We start from the raw sequence: 14,662 nt of genomic DNA, 5'->3' as shown, positions 1-14,662 counted from the left end.
AACATTTTCCTCTCCCTCCCGAACTAGCTTCGTGTGTTGTTACTGGAACCAAAATAGCAGGTATTGGGTAACAGTGATGGACTAGACTGATATTTTTGGTCAACAGGAGCCAAGTTCTCATTTTGGGTGACTCTATGGGAAAACAGCCTTGAATTCAATTTTCAAATCAGATGCTTTCTCTGTTTGTGTATATTTCTGACCCAGTTTTTTCAGTGGGGAAACAAGTACTGTAGCACGAGTAAGTTTGGTGGTTTATAAAAAAGTAAAATGCTTTATACAGAGCTCTATTATAGATTTGCTGCTCTAAGTTTGGGTGGGCTCTTTGGTAAATATGGTCATCATATTTCCTTTAAATGTTTATCATGTAACAGGCAGAGTTTTTTGTCTACGGCCATACCACCCTGAACCCGCCTGATCTCGTCTGATCTCGGAAGCTAAGCAGAATTGGGCCTGGTTAGTACTTGGATGGGAGACCAGTCACAGTTTTGGAATGAAAGTTTTGGATACATATTCTGGGAAGTACAAAAATGGAAAAAAAAAATCAGTCAGAAAGTTAGAAATCACACCTCTCTAAAAAAAATTGACCTATGTGACAGCTGGACCTGTAATTGAAAATGGGATACAGTCGTTCTTTTGGTGTCTGCAGGGTATTCACTCCAGAATGCTTGCATATACTGAAATCTGTAGATGCTCCAGTTCCTTCAGTAAAATGTGTAGTGTTATGTGCACATAGCATATGTATATCTTCGCATGTATTTTAAATCATCTTTAGATTATTTATAATGTGTAAGACCATGTAAATGCTATGCAAATAGTTGTTGTACTAGACTTGTTCAGGGAAGAATGGCCAGAAGTCTGCATGTATTCGGTACAGACACGGAGAACTGTACAGATACCCTTACAATCCTCATTAAGTTAACAGATAAATGAGAAAGGAACCAACCATTCAATAAGTATTTGTTGAGCACACCTGATGCCTGGGATGGAGCAATGCACAGAACAGGCAGGCAATAGATAACTAAAATATTTACTGTCATTTTTAACTGCAGTTGTTTCACAACAAGTTAAACAAACGTTTGAGCTGACTGGTCATAAACTCAAGTAAAAATGCCACCACTAGGAAGAAGAGAATCAATAATGAGATACTTAGCAATCTTTACCATACTAGCCTTTCATTTTTTCTGTGTTGAAGTGAGCATGCATACTTTTTATTCCTTATAAGTGGTAGTAGACTATAACAATTCTGGTTTGTTCACGTTAAATACATGTGTTGAACTTTCTTTGTGTTTGTCTTAAAAGTCTTCTTGGGCCTGGGGATTTAGCTCAGCGGCAAAGCGCCTGCATGGCAAGCGCAAGGTCGTGAGTTCGGTTCCCGGTACCAGAGAAAAACCAAAAAAAAAAAAAAAATTAAAAGTCTTCTTAACAGGCTGCCTAATTTCTTATTTGTGCGTGTGTGTGTGTGTGTGTGCGTGCGCACACACGTGTGGTCAGAGAAAACTCAACTTTCAAAGAACATGTTTTTGAAGCTTCCCTCACTTGATAATCCACTGAGCTAGGTATTTGTAATCAATGTTATTACCCCATTTTGCAGATGGAAAAACAAGGTGTAGACAGTTGAATTAAATTCATTGAGATTATAGAGCTAGTTCCTGAAACAGTCACATCCCCAGACTTCATAGTTTTTATTTGATTAAGTATGTGGTATATTAAATTTTAGAGTCAAGTATCTCGAGATCAATAGATAACTAAAATATTTACTGTCATTTTTAACTGCAGTTGTTTCACAACAAGTTAAACAAACGTTTGAGCAGAGCTTTCTCTGATCCTTGCTCTAAGGGACCACTTTGCCTCTGTACTATCACTGTAACTTAACAGAGTAGCTTCTGGTGGTGAGACCCTCCAGTAGGATTACTTCACTTGGCAAGCCTCACCCTTGAGCTGTGGCTTTCTCTGTGGTCACGCTGGCTCAGATTCACCATGACCTCATGTTTCACAGGTTCCGTGTTTGGCTATAGCATTGCCCTGCCAAGTCCTAGGGCTGACTGTTTACATCGGTGACTTTTACCCCGCCTCCCCATGAGGCAGTGCTGGCTTGTCCTCAAGGTTTAATCATCATGTCCTGTTCTAGCCTCTCCACCCAGCTCCCGTACTGGGGCCTGACACTTCTGAGTACTTATAACTGCCCTCGAATTCCTGAGTCCCTGCACCTCTTCGTGTAATACACAACCAGGAGATTCACGAAGCAGAGTAAAGGATCTTTCTCTGTTGCATTAGGACAGAAAACAGAATTTCAGAAATAAAAAAAGTATATATCGGGGTGAAATACAAGAGAAAAGAGAGCAAGCTGTCCTCCCATCCATATTTGAAGAGCCATATTTGGGAGAATCTAAACCTCAGATTCCTTATCTGTAAAATGGGGATCATAATGTCTACTTGAGAATTATTATAAGAATTAGAATTACATACATAAAATGTCCAGCTTAGCCCCTGGAATGTAGTAGGTTTTCTGTAAGCGGCAATAAAATAAATTTCCTTCTTTTTCTGTAACATTTAATTTTGGGGCAGCAATACTAAAAGGAAGTGAAAAATACATCTATACAAAAGTATGTATCTGAATGCCTAGAACAGCATTAGTTTTAACCGCTGAGAAATGAAAGCATCCAAATGTCCATTAACTGATGCAAGGATAAACCAAATGTGGTCTATCCATAAAAAAAATGAAGTACTGATACTTATTACAACATGAGTGAACCTTGAAAATCAAATCAAAATAAAAGAAATCATGCACAAAAGGCCACAGGTGCATGGCTCCGTTTATATCAAACATCCCGATCAGGCAAATCCAGAGACCCAAAGTAGCATTATGGGTACTGGGGGCTAGAGAGATGGACAATAAGTGGCTGCTGACAGGTGCAGGGTTTCTTTTTGAGGTGGTGAAGGGATTTTGGCATTAGATAGTGGTGAATGTGCTAAAAACCACTGAATGGCATCTTGGAGAAGGTGAAATTAGGTGTGTGAATTATATCTCAGTAAAGCTGTATTAAAAATTTTGTGCAGCAGTAATCGTATCCTAGTTACTATGCAGTGAGAGCAGGTAAACATGGTGTTTGCAGGAGCTATATGCTTACCCTCACTCCGTAGTACCTACGTTTATTTTTTCCAACTCTTTCGGTATCAGACTGGTTCAGAGAATTATATAGACCTTGCTCTACATATACGCATCTGTCTTCCCTTTTTCACTGAGATGCCTTCTGTGTTTATGAAAGCAGAGAAGTGATATTTTTACTATCCTCCCAGATATATTTGAAATATTTAATTACCGAGCTATATGCTGTGAGCATGTGTAGACGGATTGACCTTGGCTACTAGAGGTTGAAATAATGAAGTCTTTTTTTTTTGGTGGGAGGTCATGGTTTCCGGAGAGTCCCTGCCGGGCTGGAGTATTTTCATGGCATTTAAGCTGAAAAGTTGTTGCAGGTGATAAACAGAATTTGATCTGGAAAACTTGGTTAGCTGGCTTCTCTGGATGCAATTGGAAAAGCTAGCATTTCTGGGCACACACTCCCAGACGGCACCTGCAAGTCCCTCTTCTGAGTGGTCCTTTTCTCCCATTTAGCACCTGCACTGTCCACTTCATTCTGTTCTGTTATCTGTGCTCAGCCTTTTCAGTCATTTGGTTTGAGTAGGGAAGACTTGCCCTCAACTTGTTCATTCATTCACTCATCCAACCCATAATTGGTACCTCATTCATACAGTAAACTCTGCTGGTTCCTGGGACTGTCTTTGTCCTCAGGAAAGAACCTAGTGATAGAGAAAGAAACAGATCCAGACAATTATAGCACACGAGCAAGTGCAATGCTGGAGGTATGGATCTATAATTGCAGACATAGGTGTCCACCTAGCCTCGGATGTTCAGGAGGCATAGGGAGGTTCAGGACTCCTGGAGAAAGAGTTCTTGGATTGGATTCCACTGTGGCTTCTTTTTAGTACAGTATTTCTATTTTTGACCAGGGAGGAACATTTCATGAGTAACTCCATGTCTTTGGGGCACATCTACACAACAAGGAATTTAACGGAGTAGGAAAATCCAGCAATGAGGAGAAAAGAAGAACAAAGAGTGGGTGAAAACGGGTGGGAAGATGAATACACAAGGGACAAAAGAAAAGAAAATATTTTTCTTTTCTTTTGTCCCTTAAATGAGAAACAGTTGTCTTGCGTCAGGCACGACCAGTGATGTCTTCATAGGGTTCTGAGGGTTTGGACTCTAAGGGAAATTACACTAAAGGAAACCCAAGCAAAGCTTATAGGGAACTGGTGAGTCTTCCCATTTTTCTTGTTTTGTTTCCCACTGGAGCATTTCTGTACTTTCATTATGAGATGATCATACTGATCGTGTTGATTAATGCCTTTGACAAGGCAGAGGGCTCCTTCCAGCCTGACAAGCTCTTCTTGGGCATCCACTCTCTACTGTATAAATGTGACAGTGAAGCTGGGCCAGGAGGTCAGAAGGCCTGAAGGAAAAGTCCGAAATTGGACTTGAGATTTTTTTTTTCTTGGTACCTGGAATCGAACTCACGACCTTGCACTTGCCAGCCAGGTGCTTTGCCGCTGAGCTAAATCCCCAGCCCAAAAGTCCAAAATTGGTGGAATGAAAATAGTGCATAACTCAGCTAGTCATAGGGCAAGACAGGAACACTGAGGTGTTCTTAACGTGATGAGACGCAAGATATAGCTCAGAATCAAAAGCATCACAAAATGGCTACTTGAAATATGTTTAAGTCTATCTCAATTTTCATAAAATGGTTTTGGGGTTAAGAATTGCCAGGCAGCTGGTCAAACAGCAAATTTTATCACTAGGAAATATTCCTGTCCTTTGGGAATGTAGTTGATTAGTTGGTGGCATGGATATTCAGAATGAAATACTGCTTTGTGCACACACTTGACCAAGGCTTCAAATGTGTTGTGTCTTTGATTTTTTTTTTGGAATCAAAGGGGCATACTGAGAAAAGATATGGGAAGGGGACAAACATTGATTTTTTTTAGTCTAACAACTAATAGGTTTTTCTGATTTTTTTAGTTATGAAAAATTGGAACTAATTGATAAAAGAAATCCCAAGCTCTTAATCCATATTTGTATCCTAAGCATGTCCGTATCTAATTTCTACCCAGCAGGTGGGTTCTAGGTCTTTAGAAGCCTACCTAGTAACCAGACAGCAGGAATCAATCAGCATGTGTTGCCCAACGGTTGTGTGCGTCTCTCCCTGTGAGACTTGCTGCGGAAGAGGTATTTCCTGAGCTCAGACACAGAGATGGTGGGACTTGATTTCATGACCTTTCTTGAAAATGAATTTCACTAGCCGCATCCACAAGTGGAATTTTATTTTTAGGTGGAGATCTTTATTTTCTACCTCAGTGAGTCTTCCCAGCTGGATGAAAACAAGAAACACTTAAGACGGTAGTTCGGTGTTTGCAGTCTCCAGCTGGAAACTTTACTCTTGCCAACTCGCTAGTCATGGTGGGAACTGTCCAGGTGGTGACTCACTTTGTTGTCCATTCTATCACAATTGCCTTGAGCCTCTGACATGTGACTTTTGCACATTCTTAGGCAGCAAAGACCAGCTGCTACCTGCTGTTGCCATCTTCCTGCCCCATCAACTGCAGTGCTGTTGTTCTAATCCCAGAGGTCTAGACTTCCTGGGGCAACAGGGAAGCCAAGAACAATCTCTGAGGCTCACTGCAAATGGAAGAGGTCAGGAGTACCATGTCCTCAGTACCCATGTTCCATATGCTAAGAAATCCAGCCTGCATCTTTAATATGGTTCCGGCAGCTTCACAGTTACCAGTATGTGTTTAGCCCTAACACCTGCAGTAGGACTTGTAGTAAAAATAAACGAGTCAGTTCTAATTATTTCAAATTGGTATCAGTTTTAAAAGCCAAGACTGAGGAATGAAAACTGCGTTTCTGGAACAAGGAGAAATGTCATTGTTTTAGACACTGCCAGATAAAAAAATATTTTTAGCCCTCAGTCGTCAGGAAAGCTGTATCGTCTTGCACACATGCTTCTTTACTGTCTTCTCTCTGTGTTCTCTTCCACATTATCTAACACTGACAATGTACCTGTTAGCCTAGGAACTTCATCAATCAGGGATATTCCTACATATCTAGTGTGTGTTCACTTTTGTTCTAATAGGATTTTGAAGCTGAGGCTCATGGGCTTTTGCCCACTTGTATCGTTGGAGAAGAGGAAGAAGGGAAAACCAAAACTAGAAGCAGGGAGGGAGCAGGTGGGCAGCATTAGGGGAAGTGATGGCCTACACTGCCCTCTGAGGCCACATGGATGCTGCACCTGTCTCAACCAGCTCTTCCGTTTCAAGTTGCAACCCCACAGAAGGCAAGCAGGGACTGATGGACAGACAGGAGACCGACCAGGAGCCCTGAAGCCATATCAAGGCCACAGCTCCTCCTCTCTGTGCTGGAGAGACCTGGTGCTCTTTAGAGGTAAAGGGAAATCTTTGGAGAAAATTGAATACAGCTCAATGGCTGAGTTGTCTTTGCTTTCTGTCTCGAGTCAGAAAGACCCAAGGAAAAGAGAGAGAGGAGCTCAGTAGAAATCTACTCTGCTTGGGCGATCTGAGGGAAATACTGAATAGTTTTCCTGGAGCTCCCAGGTACAGCGAGGAGTCAGGATGCCTCAGCTCCTCCTAAGGGTGTTCCCACATTAGGGGTACTCAGCTTCCTAGCTTGATAGAAAAATCCAACTCAGCCATGGAGTTTCCTATGTCCGGATGCTTGTGCAGTCTTGTAGTCACACAAACACCTCACTTGCCTCGTTCTGCAGGGCTCTGAAAATAGAACTGTTAACACACACCCCGTGTCTCTTCTGGGGAGCCTGCATCTGGGTCTTTGGGGTCGCTCTCTGCAGCCTTCTGAGCAGTCAGAGCCTGCATGCATACCTTATTACATATTCAAACGGAAACTCATTTTTGTCAGAGGGATTAAAAGGCAGAAGTTAGAAGTGTCTGCCCAGATTTCTGCATATTTACCCATTGCCAGGAGGAGTTGAAGGGTTGTCAGTGTGGGTGCAGGGCTTTCTCTGTGGGCTGGGGTGGCCCAGCCCTGCTTTTCTTCCTCTGGGACACAGTGTAGGACATCAAAGACAGCAGAGACAATCTCCCTCCAACTGCAGCTGGAGCATTTATTCATTTCAGAGGAAGCCCGAGAACAAAGAGAAATCTTAACAATTCAGGGAAGTAAATGGATAGGAAGTTTTCTAACTTGAATAGGAGTATTTTAAATCTGGTTTTCTATTTTTAATTAGACAAATGTTATCTCTACAGATTCCAAGCAGCTAATCTTTGAGGATGTCATCAGGCAGGGTTTTGGAATTTATGTAATTTGTACACCAGGAAAATATATTTCTTACAATAAGACCAACTTTTGCAAAAGGATTAGGAATGTATCTAGGCCTAGGGAGAGCAAAGAAAATTTAAGTCCTATGTAATGCACAGCCAATGAAAAGAAATTTTCTTAGGCTATTTATAAATAATTTAGAAATGATTTAGAATGTTAATAACCTTTGGCTAACATTGTATTCAAGATTTGGGCTGGGCATGGTGGCGCACGCCTGTAATCCCAGCACTCAGGAGGCTGAGGCAGGAGGATCATTGCTAGTTCAAGACCAGCCTGGGCTATAATGTGAGCTCAAGGCCAGCCTGAACTGCATAGCGAGACCCTGTCTCAAAAAGACAAAAGAAAAAAAAAAAAAGAAAAGAAAAGAAAAGAAAAAAAGAGTTCTTTTTTTAATTTACCCCTACTCATAATATTTTGAGTAAAGAATGATGTGCCCTGGAGCTAGTGCCGAAGTTCAGGAATTGCTCTCTTTGTGCTTCATTTCCTGAGACCTGAGGCTTGATGCTCACAGTGCTTCTGTGGACTCCTGTTGTGCTGGGCATTTGTAACATGTGGCCGTATGTCTCCGGGGCGAGATGCTGGCAGACACGCTGCACTTCTTGGCACAATGACACGCTTCCACATTGCTTTCTGGGCACTTTCCCACCTCCTTCAGTTGCCCAGGGCTCCTTACTACCCTGTGTTTGTGCTAAGATGCTCACCTGGTGTCCTGCAATGCCACCCGCTCCACAAGCCACTTCTCTTCCTCTCCAGGTAATGGGTTCCCAGGAGGCCCATAGGTCTGTCTCCCCTTTAGAACTTGTGAAGGGAGGAGCTGGCTCTAATCCAGTCTCAAGAGGAGACTTGAAAGTAGTTTAACGTTGGCCATTGCTGTCATCTCTCAATTTTTGAATAATATTTCTAATAAGGCTAGTTTTAATCCATGCATTTATTTTGCAGTGTAAGATTTTCAGATATTAGTTATGTACCTCTGGTCCCCACTTTTCTGTACCTGTGACATAAGCTACATAGTTGCAGGTCACTTGGTGTTTTGCAGAATTTTATTCTTTATCTAAATTTCACTGCTTTGCTTAACATTTTTTTTCTTTTCAACATTCCTGAACATTCTCCCCCTTAAAGATTTTAATTACTTTTGGAAGAAAAGCCTAAGTGAGAAGAGCAGAAAAGCCATTATGGACTGGGTGTAACAAAATCCTACTTGCTGACATTGCCATCTATGGAAGAAGTCCCTACCGTGCATCTCTCTGTGTTCCTCTCATCCGGGCCCTTGCTTCCAAGGAGCCACAGCTGCTGATAATCCTACTAGCTTCCCACCCAGGAGGAGCTGAATTCCCAATACTATCTCAGCACTTTTGCTTCCTTTTTAGGGTCTTGGGGACCGCTATCTTCCCATAGCTCTTTCTTTTCTGTTTCCCTCTTTCACTCTTTTCCTTCCTTCTTTCCTTTTTAAAGTTTTATTAATGTTGAATGTGTGCAAATTTCATATACAGCATGGAATTAGGTTTTACTTTGTGCTATGATTTAAAGATAATTCATTGGCGGTAAACCCCTTTACAAGTGGATTCATGTATTAAATCTTCAAGGTAGCACAGAAACAAGTTTTGTATATGCTATTTGAAGAGTTTTGAAGACACCCTATTTTGTAGTAAGGTAAAGTTAATCCAAAATAGATAACTTAGATTTCAAGTTTTATATGAAAAAATATTGTGGTTTTCTCCTCTCATACATACAGTTAAAACAGCTTTGACTAGATATTTTGTCATGACTGGAACACTGACTTGAAAATACAGCTGAATTTTTGCTTCATTTGGGGGTTATTATTAGCAAAGTTATAAGGTAGGCTTTATGTCTTGGGTAACCAAAAAGTAAAGCAAGTAGCAAAATTTCTAAGACTTAATAACTCATCTAGCTTAGCTCATTTTTATGCTTATGCTATTTATGTTTTCATGTGTCTGTTTATTAATACAACCACTTTTGGATTCTGTTTAAGGCCCTAATGACACAAAAGTAGTATTAAGCAGTATCTCTCCGTTCAAAAATTCATTGTGTAGTTTAGACCATGAGGAAATAATTTTTCATATATATAATTTTCCTCTAGAACTTTTAGTAAGGATTTCCTCCTTTCTTTTGAGGACATATTAACTATCTTGTACCTTTTTCCCTGCAGGGCAGCCACAGATCACAATGTGGATAATACGACCGAAGTACTCAGGGAGTGGCTGAAAAATGTACAAAGACTCTATCACTATGTGGAGTGGAGGCCAATGGATGAACCAGAGTGAGTAATAAAACCAGTTAGTGAACTCATTATTTTTCTTTCCTCCTTAACAAGTTCTCTTGCCCTTTGGAGTTCCAGTCATGAGGGCACATGTGACTTTTCATGGTCCTGCATCTCTCCACCCAAAGGAGTTACAGATATCTGCTATTTTTTCCCAGTCTTCATGGTTCCCTCTTCTTTGCTCTTACAGCTGCCAGCCAAGCTCAGGTTTTTATTAGTTCGTAAATAAATTACTACAGTGTTTTACATGTATGTGTGTATTGTGTGTGTGTGTGTGTGTGTGTGTGTGTGTGTGTGTGTGTGTAATGAGGAGCGAACACAGGGCCTCACACATGCTAGGAAAACACTCCATCACTGTGCTATATATCTGGAGGCCTTTTTTCAATCATTTGAGACTGGGTCTTGCTAAGTTGCCCAGGATGACCTTGAACTTGCAGTCCTTCCACCTTAGCCCACTCAGTAGTTGGCGTTAAAGTGTGCACTATTGTTCCCAGGTTATATTTTTGTATCCTGGTATTGTTTTGATATTTTGAGCATAAATCTTTTATACTTGAGGGATCATAATCAAAAGTTTGTGGACTTTATATATACACCTCGCTTGTTTCACGTATCATATGTTGGCAATTATCATAGAGTAATAATTGAAGAGCTTCTTTATTTTTTAACTGCCTAGTATCCATTCTATGGATATACCATAATTATTTAGTCAATATCCTACATTTCTTTAGTGAACAAATATTGCGTGGTTTCTTTCATATGAGAAACCCAAAGTACAATAATTTAATGAGCAAAATAAAAGACAGATAATATGAAAGAAGAGATAAATCCTCTGCAAATGGGAAGGGAGTCTAGAGGAGGAAGGAGGAGAGAAGGAAAGGAGAACAAGAGGAAATGAAAAGAATTGAGATGTATTATGTACACGTACCAACTTCCACAATAATGTAATCATTTTGTTCAGCAAATATGTTCTAATAAACGCAACAAATGAGACTGTAACTAAAATAAGGTTAAGGAATTCTCTGGAATGTCTTCCCCAATTACTGCTCAAATGAAAATCAGCGAAATTCCTGTGTTTCTCAATATGTTGCCAAAAAATAATGCCTTCTCTAATTTTTTTCACACTGACCTTGGCAGGTAATACATGTAGTCAAAATGTAGTTGCAGAGAACATTATCAGAATGTTAAAAAGATACACAGTCTTTCTGTCAGTTAAAAAAAAAAGGCTAGATTCCGTTACAGGAAACTTAAAAGGAGACTCTAAAACCTTTTATAAAGTATTCAAACTTTATTGTTAAATGTTTAGTATAGCCATATGTTTGGGTATACAAAATATAGAGAGAGATAAAAAGAACAAATCTGTCCTAGAATGACCCCTGTTAGTGTTATACAAATCTGACTTTCAATAAATGACTTACCCTGAGAAGAACTTAGGAAACTCATTTATTCTATTTCTACCATTCCTTAAGGTGGAACTATGACATCCTAGGGAACATTTATAATAAGTTTTAAATATATATTTTCTTGACCTTATCCACTCCTTTGTTCATCCAACAATATTAATTTAGTGCCTGCTGAGAATATAGCATTGGGGGTAAATATAAAGTGTATACATGATGTAGCCCCTCCCAAATAACCTATAATTTATTTAGAAAAAATGCATAAATTACATAGTTAGTTAAGAGTTCTAGTTAAGTGTATTGTGTCGAGAAGGATGACGTATGAAATAAGCAATCCAGTTGTTGTGATTTTTCATTCAGTGACGCAAATGTACAGCCAGCACAGTTACAAAACTGAACGTGGTGCCCAGTTTGGGGACAACTGTGGAAGCACCAAGGTCCATACCAACTGAGAGTTTTCAGAAGGATTCTGGAGGGTACACAAACTTACTTTCTTGCCCTTGAAACCCTGGGTTCAATTCCAGTACAGAAATAAAAAAGTCTTGGCCTGGCTGGCTGGTTTGTGGATAATGAAAGAAATCCGTAGGATAACTACTGTATATATGTGTTCCTTTTCCCTGACCTCACTTTACCAGGGATAAATCAGTGTGTTAAGCTGTATGGAATCTTTCACTGAGACTCCACCAACTAAACTAAACCTTTGATTTTCCTGGTAAACTCGCATTTTTACACTGCAATACTTGAAAATTTCTTTGATGGCAGATGTGTTTTTAAAAGCATCAAAGAACAGGAGCTTTGGGGCTAAGGTGCTTGGATTTGAATTCTGACCGTGCCTCTTATTAACTGCACATTGGGCAAGTGGCTTACCTTCTGCACACCACTACCCTCATCTGTAAAATGGGGAGTAAGTGGGTCATGAGACTCTTGCTAGAACCCACTGAAATATTTCATACACATACTCTTGTGTTCAGTAAGTAGCAAGTTTCTTAATCTCTTGTCGCTCCAGTTTCCTTATCTGTGATGTGGGAATGGCGGCAACAACTGTACTCATCCCTAGGGTCGATGGAGGATTAAATGAGCTCGAATGTATAAACGTTTAGGACACAGCCTGGTACCTGGAGTAACTCAATAATTTCAAGCTATTAATATTATTCTCCTTTCAGGTCTTATCCTGATGAGATTGGGCCAAAGCACTGGCCAAGCTCCCGGTTTGCCCATGTCATGAAACTACGACAGGCAGCCCTTCGAACTGCGAGGGAGAAATGGTCAGACTACATCCTGGTAAAAACTGATGCTTCATTTCTTCACAACCGTTATCTAGAGTGTGTCCAAATAAGTTGTTCAAAGGCCAGGACCATGGGAACTATCGAAACAACCTTTGTTTCGACACCATCTCCCCAGTAAAAGGCTCACGAGAAAAATTCTGGTAACTTAGTATGGTAATCCCTGGTCTTCATCTCTGACTCACTCCTGATGTATACTTTCAAGGCAGCCTGAGGAAAAGATCTCTCAAAGCATCTGTTCTATTATATATAACATGCATAAGGACCTTGAGTCTTAGGGGATGCTGTAGGTAAAGCAATAAACTGGGTGGAAGAATTTTAAGAATATGAGAAAATGATTATATCAAGACACCTCTGAAGCTCCATTCCCTTTAGCTCCTGGCGACTCAGGGAATGAAATCTCTTATTTGGCTTCCTGGTTGGTTCCAGTTCTGCTGGGCTCTTGTGGAGAATTCCTTCTGTTGAGAGGTTCCATTGCTTTCCTTAAAGCTTGCTCCAGAAAAATGCTGGAATTGACGATGATTGGAAATCAGTGCATCCTCATCCTCAATGAGCCTGCCTCAGTTGGAAAGGAGGAAAGCTTACTAGTAGACAGTAGCTCCCTCTTCCCTGAAAGACACTGTTTTTTTCTAAAAACTCTGGCCAAAAGTTTTGCAGTCTAACACTAGAAACACCACCAATAAAGCAAAGCCAACTTACTTTTCATTACGTGTATGGACATCTGCTTTCACTATGTCCCTCCCCAGGACCTTGGACACTCAAAATATTACCCTAACAATTTATTGTACACATTTTCAACACAAATGTTTCATAGAAATTTTCAAATTGTACTGACAATATTTAACATTATATGTGGCTATTTAAATGTTATTGAGGGACTGTGGGTGTAGCTCAGTGGCACACACACCTGTCTAGCAATTGCAAGGTCCTGAGTTTGATTCCCAGTACCAAAAATAAATAAATAGGTAACTGTTATTGAAATTATATAAATGCCAAACTACAAAATTTTTGGTAAGTAGTTTGATTTTTATAGGAATGAATTCTTCTGATTATTTTTTAATTGTAATGAAAGATACATGACATAAAATCTATCATGTTAGCAACACAATTCAGTATGATCATTTATTTCTTACGTAGAATCTGTTGTTTCACTGTCTTCTATAAATGAATCAATGTTAACATGAGTTCCTGCTGAGGATGAGAATCAGAGTTAATGTGGATTTCTGCTAAAAAAAAAAAAAAAATCATGCCATTTGGTTAATATGGGTAGATCTAATGTACTTTAAACAAAAATTCTACTTGTAGTATTAAAATACCATTGATGAGTCCATTCTGGCCCAGAAAATATAAATAGATCTTCTCATCTGTGTGAACAGTGACACTCAGTAAGTATTTTTGAATGAATCATTAAGGACTTGGGAGCTGTTAATTTTTTGTTTGTTTGTTTTGGATTTTTTTTTTGTCTTTTTGAGACAGGGTCTCACTATGCAGTTCAGTCTGATCTTGAGCTCACTTTGTAGCCCAGGCTGGCTTCGAACTCACAACGATCCTCCTGCCTCAGCCTCCTGAGTGCTGTGATTACAGGCGTGCACCACCATGCCCGGCTTTGTTAATGTTTTGTACTTAAGCCATTACCAAGGTTGGGTCCTGGTTGAACCTGTGCCCAGTATGCCAACACCAATCCATTACTCAGTGGCTCATGCAGAGCTGAGCATGTGGAAGTTAGACTAAATGTATTTTGATGGAATGAAAGCCACACGACTGCAATGGGCTTCACCAAGGAGCTGAAGATACTCGCCCCACACAACCCTGTAGTTGTGTGGGGTTATTCTGAAAGCCAGTGCTGAGAAGTGCCTCTGCACCTGACATTTTCTTTTCTTTTCTTAGTTCATAGATGTTGACAACTTCCTGACTAATCCACAGACTCTCAACCTAATGATTGCAGAAAACAAGACCATCGTGGCGCCCATGCTGGAGTCCCGAGGGCTGTACTCTAACTTCTGGTGCGGAATCACACCTCAGGCAGGTGTTCTGGTTCATGAATGAGATTCAACAAGGCAGTGGCATCGTCCTTACCTTTTTCATGTTCCCTCCCTTCAAAAATTCAGGTTACTAGTGCAAGCACTTTCAGAAAAAGAGGTAAACCCAGGTCTAGTTCCTCTGTATTACCAACACATATTCAAAGAGATTGGCTTAGAAGCTCAAAATTAACCAATAAAGCATGCTGGGGTTTGTCCTTTTCCTCCCCCAATTCAGGAATTTTAAAAGAAAAATTAATTTTTCATCATTAAAA

The 14,662-nt window shown here is 40.2% G+C and overlaps 1 protein-coding gene across 2 annotated transcripts in view; it reads left to right on the top strand.

The window, feature by feature from the left end:
* Colgalt2 (collagen beta(1-O)galactosyltransferase 2) overlaps window positions 1-14,662 on the top strand; it is a 100,388-nt gene that overhangs the window by 50,051 nt on the left and 35,675 nt on the right. For both annotated transcript variants that reach the window (XM_005375048.2, XM_005375049.2), the window contains exons 2-4: window positions 9,579-9,689; window positions 12,250-12,367; window positions 14,257-14,391. In XM_005375048.2, coding sequence (XP_005375105.1) covers window positions 9,579-9,689; window positions 12,250-12,367; window positions 14,257-14,391 — 364 coding nt within the window. The remainder of the gene's footprint in view (window positions 1-9,578; window positions 9,690-12,249; window positions 12,368-14,256; window positions 14,392-14,662) is intronic.

Source organism: Chinchilla lanigera, unplaced genomic scaffold (assembly GCF_000276665.1).
Source record: "Chinchilla lanigera isolate Chin_1 unplaced genomic scaffold, ChiLan1.0 scaffold00005, whole genome shotgun sequence".
Classification (NCBI taxonomy): Eukaryota; Metazoa; Chordata; class Mammalia; order Rodentia; family Chinchillidae; genus Chinchilla; species Chinchilla lanigera.
The sequence above is the reverse complement of the archived record's forward strand: the minus strand, read 5'-3'. Positions and strand labels throughout refer to the sequence as shown.